Source organism: Diuraphis noxia, unplaced genomic scaffold (assembly GCF_037042655.1).
Source record: "Diuraphis noxia isolate RWA-SAM2 unplaced genomic scaffold, SU_Dnox_SAM2 contig0004, whole genome shotgun sequence".
Taxonomy (NCBI): Eukaryota; Metazoa; Arthropoda; class Insecta; order Hemiptera; family Aphididae; genus Diuraphis; species Diuraphis noxia.
Genome location: NW_028301714.1, coordinates 62,288,986 through 62,306,197, shown reverse-complemented (window position 1 = coordinate 62,306,197; position 17,212 = coordinate 62,288,986). Strand labels below are relative to the sequence as shown.

Sequence of the window (17,212 nt, the reverse complement as noted above, 5' to 3'; positions counted from 1 at the left end):
TATGCTGGCCGGTGGTTATGTAGTGTATTAGTGATAATCAACTATGGGCGCTGGAGGTCAGATACATATAATTTCAGAATTACAGACAAATGTTAATATTTACTGACACCTTTGACCTCCAATGATAATAGTTTCTCTTGTAAGTTATAACTTAATATAAAAAATATTAATTCCAGGTGATTATGATGTTAGTTTATTAGTGGTGAGGTGAAATTTTAATCATACATTCTAATTAATCATTAATCATTTATCTTATTTTGTGTTGGCACTACAATATAAATTCATAAATACAGCTTTTCCACTGAAACATACTTTAAACATATTCATTGATACTACTCAATGTATCACAAAATTGAGTAAATATGAAAAGATGATCAAGAAGTTAAATTATAACAATAAGTATTCTTTCAGAATGTGACCTATTGTATTGACTATTTGTTTAAAATTTTTAGTCAAATTAAAAATCATAAAATTATGTTGTTTTGTTACAACTTAATATTTTATTATAATACAACCATAAAATAATACATGATCACATTTAATAAAGCCAAAATCAGTTAAAAAAAAAATTTTTGATTATTGAATACACTCGTCTATTATAATATAATATGCCAAATTTATTCAAAAAATGTATCTCACCTTTAATAGATTGGTACCCACATAGCTGTAGTGTGCTCTAGTTGCTTATATATAATATAGATTAGAGAACACCAAATGGTAGACCGCGAACACTTGTTTATGGGCCCTTATCTTGAGTTATCCGTTATTTTAGTAATTTTTAAGTTTTTAAAATTTTTATAATATACATAAGTGTGTTATATAAAATTTATATTACGACAACAGAATTATTTAAGTAATGGAAAATAATCTGTATTTCTGTATTTATAAATGGGGAAGTCAATGTTGGAATGTTAATTAATAATTATAAATCAGTTAATGTATGTAAAAGTTAATAAAACTGTTAAGGACTGCAGCCAGTTTGTTAAGTTTCAAAATGAACCTCCATAGAAATTGGTTGGTGACCTCTGATATAGCAGATTGTAGGTCCCATTCTAAACAAGATTTTCACTCAATAAGTTAAATACTAAACATTTGCTAAAACATATTTAATAATAAATTCATATTATGATCAGACCTGCTTCAATGTTTAAGTTTGATAAGTATCACTGTTACATATCTTTTCTATTTCTACATTTTGCATAGAACATATTGAATAAGAGCGTTCATACATTATCCACAGTGGCGTGGCAAACTTTATTAAGTTATGAGGCACAGTTATATTGTTAGACCCACCACCCATCACAAAAAAACATTAAAAAAATTTTTTAAGATAAAATATATTTATCCATTTAAATAATAATGCTTTTTTTAACACATCAGATGATCTTTGAGATCTTTTTAATACATGATCACATTTAATAAAGCCAAAATCAGTTTAAAAAAAAATTTTTGATTATTGAATACACTCGTCTATTATAATATAATATGCCAAATTTATTCAAAAAATGTATCTCACCTTTAATAGATTGGTACCCACATAGCTGTAGTGTGCTCTAGTTGCTTATATATAATATAGATTAGAGAACACCAAATGGTAGACCGCGAACACTTGTTTATGGGCCCTTATCTTGAGTTATCCGTTATTTTAGTAATTTTTAAGTTTTTAAAATTTTTATAATATACATAAGTGTGTTATATAAAATTTATATTACGACAACAGAATTATTTAAGTAATGGAAAATAATCTGTATTTCTGTATTTATAAATGGGGAAGTCAATGTTGGAATGTTAATTAATAATTATAAATCAGTTAATGTATGTAAAAGTTAATAAAACTGTTAAGGACTGCAGCCAGTTTGTTAAGTTTCAAAATGAACCTCCATAGAAATTGGTTGGTGACCTCTGATATAGCAGATTGTAGGTCCCATTCTAAACAAGATTTTCACTCAATAAGTTAAATACTAAACATTTGCTAAAACATATTTAATAATAAATTCATATTATGATCAGACCTGCTTCAATGTTTAAGTTTGATAAGTATCACTGTTACATATCTTTTCTATTTCTACATTTTGCATAGAACATATTGAATAAGAGCGTTCATACATTATCCACAGTGGCGTGGCAAACTTTATTAAGTTATGAGGCACAGTTATATTGTTAGACCCACCACCCATCACAAAAAAACATTAAAAAAATTTTTTAAGATAAAATATATTTATCCATTTAAATAATAATGCTTTTTTTAACACATCAGATGATCTTTGAGGACACCCACCACCACCCCTCAAACTGTGGCACGTGCCTCAAATATAGTCCTTCGTCACGCCACTGTACATCCATATATTGCAGATATTATTTATTTATGATTTTTTAACATGATGTAATGGTATAATGGAAGCAAATTCTTGGATTATATTTATCTATTTATTTATTCATTATTTAAAAAAATTACATAGTATAGTATATTGTATATTTAATAATTTGAGAAAAATTACAAAAATTACAAATATTAAGATATAATGATATAAATAATGAACAGACAATAATTAAATGCTAAGTACTAAGAATTAGTAGGTCCTCATTGGCCAGTTTCATCATATGGATAATAGGATGATTTGTTAAAGAGTTACGCTGGCTAAAAGGAATTTGGAAAGGGAAGAGTATCTGGAATAGAAACTTGGAACTCTGAAATTAAGTTTATATAGGAGGGCAGGGGAATCGACTTATTATTATATTCATATATTGGTATTATTTTAGAGCTTTAGCTTCCAATATAAAAGTCTAACAGTAAGACCATTCGTCTGAGAAATATCAAATATTTAGTTTTTTAAATTAAATTTTACAATAAGTTAACTCAAATATTTTATGAATGTGGATCAGATTGACTTTTGTTTCAAAGAAACAGAAGTAATTTACAAATAGTTCTGTCAGGAATCTAAATTTTGAAATATGTGAACAATTTTGTTGATAATTAATTAATAAAATAAAACCAATAACCATTCCTTCAATAGGTATTGACTATTTTCTTGTCCATAATTTAGTTATAGGTGGTTATAGGTCAAATCCAAATTAAAAATTTCCCTTAATATTCATAGTTCAAAACAAATAATCAGAAATACATTTATCTAGACTTAATAATAAATACATTTTAATACTACAGTTGAATAAATAAATAATCTTATAACAGTTCTATTATGTCCTATTCAAAATAAAATTCATACAAGCCAATTAAAAAAAAATAGGAACCAAATTATTTTTATTTTTTAATTTAATATAGAATCATAGTTGATTGCACAATATTAAAATGCGTTTAGAAACTGGGTATTGCTATGCTCGTGATGCTCGCAACGTGAGCCTAACTTTTTTAACTTGTTTAATGATGTACCTACATGGCTACATGAACTTTTACCTTTCATCATATTATTTATTATTTTCTCTCTGATGGCTTAATTCTTCTTATCAAAAGTATTTTTTTCATATTTTATTTATTATCTATAAGTATTATGGTTCCCACTCGTAAACAAACAAGTAGACAGTATCAACCACGGCTTAAGATAGAATGGTTGCACATCGGGCTATACTACGCAATGTTAGAAGGCGGTATACGAGAGTTCTTATCTAACAAACGAAAAAGTGAACTACTACTAACGCTCTTGGTGGTTGTTAATTGGTACTACAGTATTAAAATATTCCCATTTCCCGCCATAATATTAAATTATTGCATTTTCAATAATAAATATAATATAATTGAGTTAATAAGTAACTCAATTATTATAATCACGATTCACTGATCTCATACTCTATCTATATAATAATTAAATGACAATGTTATGTTTATGTATTATCTTTTAAACGAAATCTCATCACTGTAGTCTGTGTTTGATAATTGGTTTTGTGAATATTCAATTACGTTTATTGCCTTTTTGGTCATTATGCCTAATTATTGTGCAATTCACGAGTCACATTGTGCGTCCAAAACTCTTTTTGGCGTTCCTAAAGAGGACGAAATAAAAAAACTTTGGGAGGATGCTCTAGGTATTAAATTAAAAAAAAGTTTTAGAGTGTGCGCCTCACATTTTAAAGAATGTGATATTATTAGCACATGGGAGTCTGGTGAAGGACTTAATAAGTACACCATAAGTTTACTTCTTTATTGAGTTACATACAATAAGAATTTGTTGTATTATGAATGATATGATATTATTCAATACACTATGTACCTATGTGTTAAAATATGTTGTAGTCTGTAGGTATTATTTTAATTTATAGATATGCTTAAAAAAACACAAATTAAGAAAGGGAGCAATTCCATTAAAATTGTGTGAACCAGAAACTCCAGAACCCGCAGTGGACCCAGTGGATATTGGAGTAAATAGCAATTAAAATTTGCTGATAGATATTATATCTTTTACTAATAATATAGAGGCTATTACACACATTGCTATTTACCAAATAGTAAATTTTAAATTAGTGTTTATTTGTTTTGGGATATAAAGTTTTATTACATATGTGAAGCCACTATAAGCACCTTATTATTATTGATGAAATAATTTTTCATTTTATAATTTGATGAGTTTGAAACTTTAAAGGATTATCGGATTATCCATAAAATTTGTAAATTACTAATTAGTACTCTTTGAATACCACAATATAAAATAAGAATAGAATTTTGATGATGTATATGTAAGCAACTAGATAGCGGTGTAACGTAACTTTTAACAGATTTCTGATAAGAACAATTGGTGATCACAAAATAATGACTCGTTGTGCAACCATTCTATCTTAAGCCGTGGTATCAACTACGGTATCAGTAATTCAGTTTATTATCATGTTTATAAAAAAAAAATTGTTTTGTTAGTTATTCAAGTATTCAACTCTACTTAATACTTATTCTACTTATTTAATAATTTATAAAGTTGAATCCGAAATCGTAGTTGCATATTTTCTTTAGGTTTTCTATATTGTAAGGACGATCGTTATTTATTTGATTAAGTGTGAAAATAATATTTCTACATTGCATTTTTCCTGTTTAGTAAATGTAATTTAAAAAAATACCTATAATTTTACTTTATACTTGTTATATTTGAATTATATGTAACTGATTAATATAGTTACAGGTAAGATAATATCATGTATTTGTGTCACTCTTGATTTTGATATTTCAGTATGTTTAAAATTTAAATAGTGTAAATATTATGAGTAATGAGTGATTACTGTCACTCAAATATTAGAAAATTTACTCCAGGTATTGATAAAATGAAAATTTAAACATTCCGTATTTAGTATGCAAATGTGCATCATCAATTAATTATTAAATTATCATGCAAAGTTCCATTCAAATGTTTCATCCATTAAAAGTTATAATTTTTTTAAAAGCCAGTAATGCTAGGCTGCCCACTGATAACAATAAATTCAACTTAGAACTTATTAAAAAACCAATTATTATAATATAACATATTATGTACACAATATACTTATTAATGTAATTTTAATGTAATTTTATTTGAAATCTTTTGATTATTGTATTGAATTAATAGCTTTTAACTGTATCAAATTTTAATACAAACATTTGATGATTTTAATTTATAATTTTAATTGAAAAGTATTGACCAACATGTTAACTAAAAAAGTTGATATCTTTAATCTTCAATCTTCAATATAATTTAAAATTCGTCTATGAAATTTTATGTTTGAGATTTATGATTTATTTCTAAACTAAATGCATTTGCCTATTATTCTTAATATAAATAAGAAAATTATGTAATTTAGTTCTTATTAGGTGTTAGTATGTTCATTTTTCTTCTGTATATATATATTTTTTTTAATAGTCTAATTAATAGTTTATTTTTTAGGAAATGAATCAAAACGGTTTTAGTACTGGTGAAGAAGATTCACGTGGTCCACTTGACAAAATTTGCTGTTTACAGGAAGACGGATTTCGGTGTCAACGACAAGCTGGAAATGCTTCTTATAGTAAAAAAATTCGCAACACTGTTAGACAACTTAAATTACATTTGGACGCTGTTGTATGTTATAATTTTTAGTTATTATTTAAATGTATACTACTAGTTATTATTGTTTCTTACTGAATAATATATTATTAGGCAAGACATATCTATATTTGTGATCATCACAAGAGTATGATTCAAAGTGCTAGAACACTGAAACCATCTAGTCAAGATGAAGCACCAGAGGTAGATTTTTCACAGCTACAGATGAATACCCTTAGGCGTTATAAAAAACATTTCAAAGTAGTGACTAAACCCAGTCTGAATAAAGCTCAAATGGCAGAGGTAATATTTCATAAATTATATTAATTCATTACAATATGTTTTTTATTAGTTGTTTTTAAAATACTATTGAATCGTTAAATATTGATATTAAGAAATCTACAAAATCAAAATATTCTTTTTTTTATCAATGGCAAAAATATTTTCAAATATTTAAGTTATTCATCACTAAAAATAACTTGACAAATATGCATTTTGTGGATTAGGATTTGTTGGTTAGTCACAAATTATCATACATATTATATAAAAAAATATGTATACTGTATTAGAATATTGATTTATATAGTATATATATATATATATATATATCTTGAAATTATTTAACCATCTTAATTTAATGTAATATCTTTTAAGTTTTCATGATTTTATCTAATGTTAAATTACCTAAATCTTTTTAGTTTTATAAAATGTTTAACCACTTATTTTAACATTTAATTTTAATTTTAACTTGAATAATAAATATATTATTTTAAAGATAATCTATTAATTGTGATTTTTTTTTTTAGACATTGTTAAACCATTTCAAGACAATATCAGTGAACGAAAAAGAAGCTCTTACATTCTTCATATATACAATCAAGACTAATGGTAATAAATTAGATCAAAAAAATGGAAATAATAATTCAGATACACCGTCATAGGGTTATTATATATTTTTAATTTGTACAAAATTATTTATTTTTATTTTTCTTATATGTATTTTTATCATTATTCATTAGTATTAAAATGTATTTAGAATGTGTACAAAATATTCAAATAATTAAGAAAATAATTAATAGAACTTTCTACAAATTAGTGATTTAAAATAATATGGTTCGTTTCAAGCAAATATTTTTATTTATTTACTTATCTTAAAAATGTAGTTTTTAAAAACATTTTTTTTTTTTTAATTTAATAATTATGTTATAAATTATATGCCTTAATAAACAATGAACTCATTTATTTTAAGTTCAAACTTAGAAAAAAAATTTTTAAGTAAGTTTGTAAGTAACACAATTTTATTTAGTATACATTTATAACTTATTGATATTTCAAGTATAGTCTTAATATTATCATTGATAATTAATTAAAATTTTAAAATGTGATTAAAAATTCAATTATCAATAATTTTGTTAAATTATTAATAATAATGTTTGTCTATCATGAAAATTTGTTATCTTTAAATAATAGAACTATGTAATAATATGTTTATATAAGCATTTTATAATGGTTTTTAATCTATACAAATATAATATCAATATTAATACACATGTTGTTCTCTGAGATTAGCTATAAAAAAGTTAAACATATTAATATATTATCATTGATTATTACTACTTACTACTAAGTGTATATCATAAGAGGTAGGTATAACTCTGATATTCATACTTGTAAACAATATTTCTAGAAGTCCTTGAAATCCTTCAATAAGAGGTAAGTATTTAAATTTTAAATACATTAAAAACACTTACTTATTTATATAAAAATTATTTTTCCCACAGTTTATTTGAATGACAGCCAAATATTAATAACAAAATGCACTAATTGTACGAGTCGTTGGCGATATGCCATTTTTTGGAGATGAAATAGCCAAAAAAAAAACCCAAACTAAAAATTCTTACAAACATGAAACATAGCAAATTAAAGTGAATTGGCCCTAAATACAATTTAAAGGTTATTATATAAGCAACAACGGAGGTTTATTTATATTATTTTCAAAAAGTTATGATAATTTTAGAATTATCAAAATTTTACAGATAATAATAATAATTTTACCTTTAAATTTCATAATGGATCAATCCTCTAACTTTTAAAATGACACTGTAAATGAATTATAGTCAACAAAAAATGTATGATGTACATTTGTAAGACGGAGAAAGTACATACGGCGGCCATATCCTCTTAAATAACCATCCATTAATTTAAATTACTGTAAATATGGCACTACTATATATAACAAGCTTAATGTGCATAAAATGCCAGTATCATTGCTGCCTGGCAAGCTGGAAATTAAAATCTTCAAACTCTTCAAAACAAATTTTTGAAAATAGTCCTAAAGGACTTGTGGCTCATGAGAAACATACAATTACATAATGATACGGGCCTAAGATAACTATCAACATGGATAACACAACAGTTTAAACATTTATCCAAAGAACTCCTCAGTCTTAAAAGCACTCCTACACTCCATTAAAATATTGGCAAAAAAATCTCCAAATTATAACTAAAACCACAGCTACCACAAGATATTTTCCTTGAAACTCAAGGTGAGGACTATCCAGACTCGTAATCAAATTAAAATTTATTTGTAAACTTTAAATTCACATTATAAATATACTTGTAGTATTCAAACAATTAAATAAATTAAAAAAACATGCTTAATCTTTGATAATATTGTAATCGTGATTTAATATTTTTAAGAAAAATATTGAATCTCTACCAATAAGTTTTAAAATATATGTAATTTAGGTATATAAATGTATAAGGAGATTAATAAATCTAATTTAATATGACCTATGTGTATATACTTTTCAATGTTACAATTTTTTGTGATTATTTTATTTGTTTTTTGAGGTCCTCTCTAAGTAAAATATTAAAAAATACATTTTCCGATCACAGTAGGAACTAACTTAATTCACATTAATACTGTTATTTTGTTTCTGTATGGGATGAATTTACATCCATATATTTGTAAATGTTGGATTTTAAATACATCTCAATTTTTAATCAAGTTATGATAATGTAAAATGTTATTATTTAAACATTTATCTCTAAGTTGTATAATACATCAATTCACTCTAGTAATTGATATTTTAGCACAAAATTGGAAAGATTGAGCAAATAATAATCTAACTTACATTAAAATATCATACTCTCATTTTATTAAAATCTAAATTTAAAAAAAAAAAACATTTGGTAGAACAATCTTCAACTGAACATTAATTATGTCTTTTTAATTTGTTTTAAAATAAATGAATTGTATTTGTCATTTTTATTGAGTTTTTAAGTCATTATAAATAGGTATTTATTTTTTGAACAAAATTGTATTAAAATATTTTACAAAATTTGAATTATCTTATGATTTTTATGCCCTTATATTTAATAGTCAGATTGACTACAAAATGTTTAATACTTCATTCCGTAATTTTGTGGTAGATTTAAGAAAACTTTGTCAATTAACTCATTGGTTGTAGCTGTTATTTTACAGAAATGTGATGCATTGTGTTGATTCATCCATAGCTAGTTTACCATTCCCCATTTTCAAAAATAGTTTTGCAAAATCAGGTGATGCATCATTTTTTAGATTATGGATGTACAGTCATATATTTCATATCAGTTTTCAATCTTGCATCTCGTTGTTCAGTTGTAAGAGGCATAACTGCATAGAAATGGCGTTATTATAACAATAAAAACAAAAAATACAAACTTTCAATAAAAACTTGTAATGCCATAGACGCACATACCATGGAAACAATTAATAATAAAAATTTAGGGAAACCATCTATAAAGAAAAATTTCCATCGTAAATCTCAAAATGTCTGTTTAGTAGTTGAGGAAGGGAATTGATTTGTGAATGTCGCCCAAACACACACAAAAAATTCATTCAAATCGTTCCAGCCGTTTAGGAGGAGTTCAGTGACATACACACGCATAGTAAAATTATATACATAAAGAAAAAATAATATAAAGATCCCTATTTCAAAAAAAAAATTATATGACATATTACTAAAAATATTTAATATGATGTTAGTTAATTTGTCAATTGTGTCTTAAAATAATGCAAATACCATAAATATTAGAGAATGAATAATTGCTACATATTTATTAATGATTTGCATCCATTATTTAATTTTTAGATTTCTAGCAAAGCATCAAATGAATTGGTTTTTTGTTGTTTTTAAACACCCCATTACATTTGTGTAGGAAATGCTTAAATATTGTACAAAGATTTTCAACAACTAAAAATTGAACTTATTTTATCTGTTAACACTGAATTTATAAAATTATGTAAAGTCAACTATGATTTGTTACTGTCAATTGTTAATTGTTAATTGTTTACTGACCAAGCTCTATAGTATTGCATGTGTAATCAGAATTTTGAGCTTATATAGGTACTATAGTTTAGATTAAATGTTATATAAAACCCTTTTGGACATTATTAAACACAACAGGAAGTTTACATTTAAAATACTTAATAGATAATATAATATACCTAATAAAATACAATTACAAATTAATGCAACTGTTTTTCATAAATATTTTTAAAATATTGTAATTTATAATTTAGTTGAAATTTAAAATATGTATTAAATATTTAAATTTATATAATAGTTATTATACTAGGTATTTGTCATAATAACAAGTGTCTACTTTATACATAAATATAATTCACAGGTTTTTTTTTTCTTAGTTAATAGTTTTTCAAAAAATTATTACTATTATTTACCATTGTGTTACTAATTCACTGTATTGATATGATATATGGCTTTAAACTATATAATTACGGATTCGCTTATTACTTACTTACTATTTTGTTTAATATAGATGGTATAACCTATGGGAGTAATTTCAACTTTTTTATTATTAGTGCTAAAATTTATGAAGCCCATTTCAAATCATTACCAGGCTACAATTTTTTTTTTTTTTTTGGCAGGGGGTGATCAATTAGGAAGAAAAATTGTAGGATATTTGTATAGCTAATACATAATATAATGTCACATATATACTATGTTGAAAATATTACAACAATGGTTACTATTTTTGTCTAACTATTTCATATTTGTACTTTTAATGTATTTATATTTATACTTATTTTGTGGTTACCAGTGGTATTTATACTTGATAAATAAATTTACGGGTACCTCAATAATAAAATACCTAACTGAACCTAACCTAAACTTTTTTTTTCATGGCATTAAATTACATTATATAGCTAGCTTAATAAAACCTATAGTTTATTGAATGGATACGGATGCTCACAGTGGCAAAATTACAGTTATAAAAATAATACAATAAAACGAATAAACATAACATTTTTTTTTAAATACTAAAAAAATATAATATATATATAGCATAAAATGATTAGATGTATCGGTGCATATATTTATTTTCGGCAGGCTAAAGAAGTTGTTTTAAAAAAAAATTGGTGTAATAAATGTACACCCTGCACGCTCCTATAATGACACCCCTGGTGGCTGGTATAACCTATAATTTAAGTCTAATGCTTGATAGCCTGAATAGGTAGGTATTTAAATATATAATTATTATGATATTGATTTTATAATTTTTAATTGAGATAATAAAAAATGTAACAACTAATTTACTTTAAAATAACTATATTAATATACTAGTATAAAATTAATTTAGTTTTAAAATAAATTAAATTTAAAAACAATTTTAAGTGAATTAGAATATGGAGATATAGTTTGCAAGTATGTGTAATATTCTAGCAAAAAATTTTGATTTATCAAGTTTTGTTGTTATTTTGTTATTAAAGTCATTATGGAGTGTAAGAATAAAAACAAAGGGAAGGGTATTTTTAATTTATAATAGAGAAATGTTTGGAAAGTTTGAATGCTTTGTATATTTGATTCTTTTACGCTACCATAGAGCTTGATAGCCTGTAGGTCCAGATGGGTTTTAAAAGGTTTTAAAAGGTTTTTGTTGTGTTGTGTATTATATCAGTTTGATGTTTGGGGTAACCTACTATGTATTTCTGTGTAGTAGTAGGTTTAGCATAGGTAGACGATAGTTTAATTTTTAATTGTAGTCTATTTGATTTTATATGTTTGACCCATTTTAGACGACAATCTAATAGAAATTATAAGTATTTAATTGTTTGGGTAGAGGAAATTTGGTTTCCATGAAGAATAACGTTTGGAAATGGATTCATTTTTAGAGTGAATACAGAATGTAGTGTGATACAATATTTGTCTTGGTTAATTTTGAATCTCCCGTCAGCTCATCATTTTTCCATAAGATTTAGGTGATATTGTATATTTCTAGAAGCTAACAGAAAAAATCATTTGAAATTTATATAATTTTTTTTATAAATTAATTTTCTTAATGTTCTAAATAAGTTCTTAATGCCTATCAAACATGGATAATGCTTCGACGCATAATTTTCTAAAAGAAAAACAAAACCACAAGACGATAATATTTTAATAATAACACCTACTGCAGACGTGTAGTATAATTATTTATACATAGGTAACGAAAAGTAGCCAGTAGGTATCAGGGGTGACGGTAATACCGGTATATCGATTTGCAGAGGTCGGTATACCGTCCAATTTTTAAAAACTGTATACCGGTAATATCGAAAATACCGAAAATATCATAAATATCGAATTACCAAAGTATCGAAAATATCGATTACGCCAAAATTAGTAATTTAATATTATAGTCTATTTTTAAACTGTACAAAATTTCCAGTGGTAAATTACTACGGGTCTTCGATATAGAAACACTTAACCGGAAAATGAATTTCCAACTTTGGCCATTCTTGGTAAAAAATATTTATGCATACAGGGTACCAATGTTCCAAGCAAACTTGTGTTCAGTTGTGCTGGAAATATTATAACATTTATAACCGATCGATCAGTAACTGGTCATAGATCATCTCTTTCAACCGATCAAGCTGAAGACTTTAGTTTTGGCTATGAGCTTAAAATTTGTGTCAAAATAATAAAATAAAATATTTAAATATGGATTGGTGATCTTATTTTTTTTATTTATTTAATAAGAAGTAAATTAAATCATATTAATTTTATAATATAAAAATATATTATTGTTTTTATAATAAATTAAATCATAACTATAAATTATAGTTATAGTCTATAATCTAATAATCTATTATATAACCAAAATATTGAAAATGCCGGAATACCGATAATATTGAAAATACCGAAATATCGAAATTATCGAATCAAAATACCGGTATAACCCTTGGTATAACGATATTTTCGGTATACCGACTCATACCGGTATAAAATAATATCAAACCGAAATATCGAAGGAAAAAAAATACCGTCACCCCTGGTAGGTATATATGATTTAGGTAAGTATAATATTTAATTATATATCGTTTTTGTAAGTTCTGCATGTTGCAGGACCACATATACGGGCGCATATTATAGTCATACAGATATTATCGTGTTTATATACTTATAATATTTAGATACACGAATAGGTAAAATAATATTAAATACATAATATATTAATATTAAACTAAATTTGTATGTAAAATATGCGACGAGCGTATCTAGTACCTACGTAGTTTTATTATTAAAATATTAAAAACATTTTTTTCACGCAATTCTATTTAGATACGTATTTATTTATTTTGATCATAGACCTAATAACTAGTTATTAGGTCTATGATTTTGATGTATGATTATAAATTTAGATAATAAGAATTTAGATTCATTATTATAAATTATAATCTTGTTCATTAAATAGAACTCTAATAGTGTTAGTACTTTATTCAGTACCTAGTCATACTTCATAACAATATAGTTTTTCTCTTTTTAAATTAATATTCTGTTTAAATATTACCGTCAGTTCCTAATCGAAAGCTCGAAAGCTTTAATATATTAATATAATATTATTTATAATGATCAAATAAAAAATATTAGTAGCTAGGACGTATAATATGGCATTTGGAATATGTTAATAGAATATATTTTTAGTCTGCAAATAACTGAAATGTACACGCAACATAATGTATTAATATTAATATACATTTCAACATTCATTGTATTTGTATCTTTAGATATGGAATAGGTTCGCCTATTACGTTGCGTACATGCGTGTGCACGTCTATAAAACTACCGTTATCTTTGTGGTTTGAAAACGAAAATTGCAATTTGCGATTGTCTACAACGTCTACGATTTGACGCGCGCTTTTGACCATGCACTATGCACATCGCAGTCGTTAAACGCTGCAGCGTGTAGGTTGCAGCTAAAGCTGCCTATAGTAGGTAGTATGGGTAAAGTATAGATTTATATTGCATCTTATTCTTATGTTATGGAATTAGATTACATTATGTTTAAGAGTGTGTGTAATACTGTAATGAGAGTAAACACGTTTCGTAATTGTGTAATGGTGCATCAGCGATCAACTATCCATTGGGTTTTGTCGGTATAGGGTGCAGACTATAATTCTAGGGCGTAGAGTTTAACAGGTATTCATTTAATATCATTATCGTATATTCGTACTAAACCCGTGCACGACCAACCATCTAACAATATCGAAAAAACTGGACAGCGGTGGACCCTAGCAAAGTCTTTTCCTCGTGATGCATTTCATTGTAGATTATTTTGTGTTTGCAGAAGAATAAGTTAGGTTACGTTGGAAAATGGAAATTGAGATATTATATCAATTCGGCGTCATCGTATTGTAAATTATCTAATGTAGACCTGTGTATCGACAACGAATCGAGGCACATTTTTATGCAGTTTACTAACTATAATATGTTCATATTCGTATCATTGTAAATATTCCAAATTATTTCGTACGCGGCGGCCGCGAAACGAGCATTTTCGTGTACGCGCGGTGCGGCGTGCATTTCGCCCGAAAGGGTATGTAACACAATATAATAATAATAATAATAATATTATATTATAATGCATTATACAATATACGTACACGTAACGTGTGTCGTCGCGTGAGTGTATGTGTGTAATGCCCTCGCACATATATATATTATATTATAAATGTACGATGTGTGTGCGCGCCGTACGTTGTTATACGTTATACGGCGGCGGCAGCGGTAACGACAGTCGCTGTTGGGCGCGAGGGGTGGAGGGTGGCGGATGGAAGAGTGGCATTATAAACGGTGGAAAAAAGGACAATATGACTATGGAGAGAAAAAAAAATATATAGCATATACGTGTGTGCGCGCACCCGTCGTGTGTGATATACACGCACGGTATATACGTATGCTCGAACGCACACGCACACTCACACACACGAGCGCGTGCGCGCGCGGACGGTATACCATTATACATAATAATATACAGTATACACGTATATATATATATATACGTATAATATTATATTTTATGCTGTGCGAGCCTGCTGCTACACGGCGGCCCGCGCGCGCGCTCGCGCGCGTGTGTGTGCGTGTGTGTTGGCTCATGAATTATTCGCGCGCGGCCCAACGGATTTCGAAATAACGCCGTCGGATTGGCCGGGTCCCGCGGTCTATATAAAATCGGCCAATGGCGGCCGGGCGACGGGTCGAGTGCCGCGCGGACCCCCTGTTCACCGCGCTGCGTACATACAACAGTACTGCCGACCGACCGATATACACACGTCCATCTGCCAGGTATTTATATATGCGCTTTTTTTTTCTTCCTAATTTTTCTCGCTTTTCTACCTCTACGGCGGTACGTACGTACGTTCAGCGACAGCACAACGCATTACTGTCTTCCCGTCGCTTCATTTCGGCGACGACAACAACAACAACATATCGCCGTCGTTCCGTTGTCGCGCGTCGTCCGTTTTTTTTCTTGCCGTCGCGATACCGCCGTTTTCGCTCGTTTCCGACACCGCGATAACACTATATTGTATTATCGCCTAGTGCCTGCTCTACCACAGCTGCTGCTTCGGCTACGTTTTCACGTATTTGCGTGTCCACACCACGAACACGGCATCTCAGATCGTATGGTTTACTGGTACGTACCACTAACATACTCCCGTCCGTTTGGGTGGAAAAAAAAAACGCACCGAAATTTTCGGTTTTCGCGACCTTTCCCCGCGATTGCTGCTCGTTCAGCGACGGCCTATAGTCAACGGCTTAAACCAGCGATTTCATCATAGTTTTACACTCGTATTCATTCCGAATGTCAAGACGGCGACGCCTCGTCGGCCCGCTCGCTTATGATTAATAGTAATTTTAGTAATAATAATAGTAATAATGATTTAGTAATAACAATGCTTATTATAATCTTTTAAAACAAAATGATACGGTCGTATGTTCGCGGCTAAACGGGATCTAACCAGGGCGCTTTTCGTACGCTTTCCAAGCGACCATTTACGGGCACGTTCTCGGTATAGGTACGCCTTATCTATCGGTCGTCGGCGCCGCCGTTTACACGTTACGTGATCCACCCGCCCGCCTGCCCACTCGCTATGTTTACACTTTACAGTTTTCCGTGACATCTCTCTCGATGAGCAAAACGTGCCGGCTGACGGTACCGAAACTATCACCACATTTCGCCGCCGCATCGTTTTTGTACGCGCGTGACCCACAACGGCGCATAGGACCGTTGTTCTTGTCAAGCGCGCACATAAAAATGGCGGCAAACCGATTTCGAAGCGGATTCGTCGGGCCTGCCCCGTCGATTTTTCCGCCGATCTGCCTCCGATTTCTCGCCGTCGCCACCGCGGTATCTGAAATTTGCTTGCCGAGACGACGACGACTTTCAGCCGGCGGCGGCGGCGGTGGCTGCAGAACCATCGTATAGCGGCGGCCCCCCGCTAAAGTGATAGCAGAAGCGTAGGCCCGCGGGTGGTCACCGCGCGCAACAACAACAAAAACAACAACCGTGTACCGCCGTACGCGTTATCTATATTTTATTGGTATAACGTTATAATATCGTTTTTACATTGCTCGTTTTGCCGCCGCCACGGGCTTGGGGCACTCGACCGCACGATTAATGACGTTCTCGAATTATATTGTTATTACATAATAATTTAGTATTATGATGTTATTACGTTCGAGTATTATGGGGGTGTCCACCGCGTAGGTAGGTGGTAGGTGGTAGACCGAGAAATATTATTATTATTATTATTATTATTATTCATTGTCGTTGTCATGGAGCAATTTTGAAACCGAAAACGCGCGTTAAACCTGTCCGCCGCCGCCGCCTCCGGTTCGTCCGTGTGGAGGGGAGAACACGCATGGAGGAAGGTGTTACCGACGGCAATGATAATT

At 28.8% G+C, this 17,212-nt stretch overlaps 1 protein-coding gene and 1 long non-coding RNA gene across 3 annotated transcripts; both read left to right on the top strand.

Moving 5' to 3' along the window:
- Nucleotides 1-4,854: 4,854 nt before the first annotated feature.
- Sap30 (SIN3-associated polypeptide 30) lies at nucleotides 4,855-7,229 on the top strand. Of its 2 annotated transcripts, none has more exons than XM_089227159.1 (4): nucleotides 4,855-5,120; nucleotides 5,844-6,029; nucleotides 6,108-6,296; nucleotides 6,800-7,229. In XM_089227159.1, exons 2-4 carry the CDS (start codon nucleotides 5,859-5,861, stop codon nucleotides 6,932-6,934), a joined length of 495 nt encoding a protein of 164 aa, XP_089083285.1. In that variant the 5' UTR covers nucleotides 4,855-5,120; nucleotides 5,844-5,858; the 3' UTR covers nucleotides 6,935-7,229. The 2 variants fall into 2 exon arrangements, with proteins under 2 accessions (XP_089083285.1, XP_015376070.1); XM_015520584.2 differs by having other exon boundaries at nucleotides 4,857-5,120; nucleotides 5,856-6,029.
- Nucleotides 7,230-7,545: 316 nt separating this feature from the next.
- On the top strand, nucleotides 7,546-8,785 carry LOC149056316 (uncharacterized). Its single transcript, XR_016191614.1, has 2 exons — nucleotides 7,546-7,706; nucleotides 7,775-8,785. It is a non-coding gene; the product is annotated as an uncharacterized LOC149056316 (long non-coding RNA).
- Nucleotides 8,786-17,212: the final 8,427 nt, after the last annotated feature.

Coding starts and splice junctions, on each gene's coding strand:
- Sap30 (XM_089227159.1), top strand. CDS start 5,859: ATGAATCAAAACGGTTTTAGTACTGGTGAAGAAGATTCACGTGGTCCA. Junction 6,030..6,107: donor AATTACATTTGGACGCTGTT/GTATGTTATAAT, acceptor ATATATTATTAG/GCAAGACATATCTATATTTG. Junction 6,297..6,799: donor ATAAAGCTCAAATGGCAGAG/GTAATATTTCAT, acceptor TTTTTTTTTTAG/ACATTGTTAAACCATTTCAA.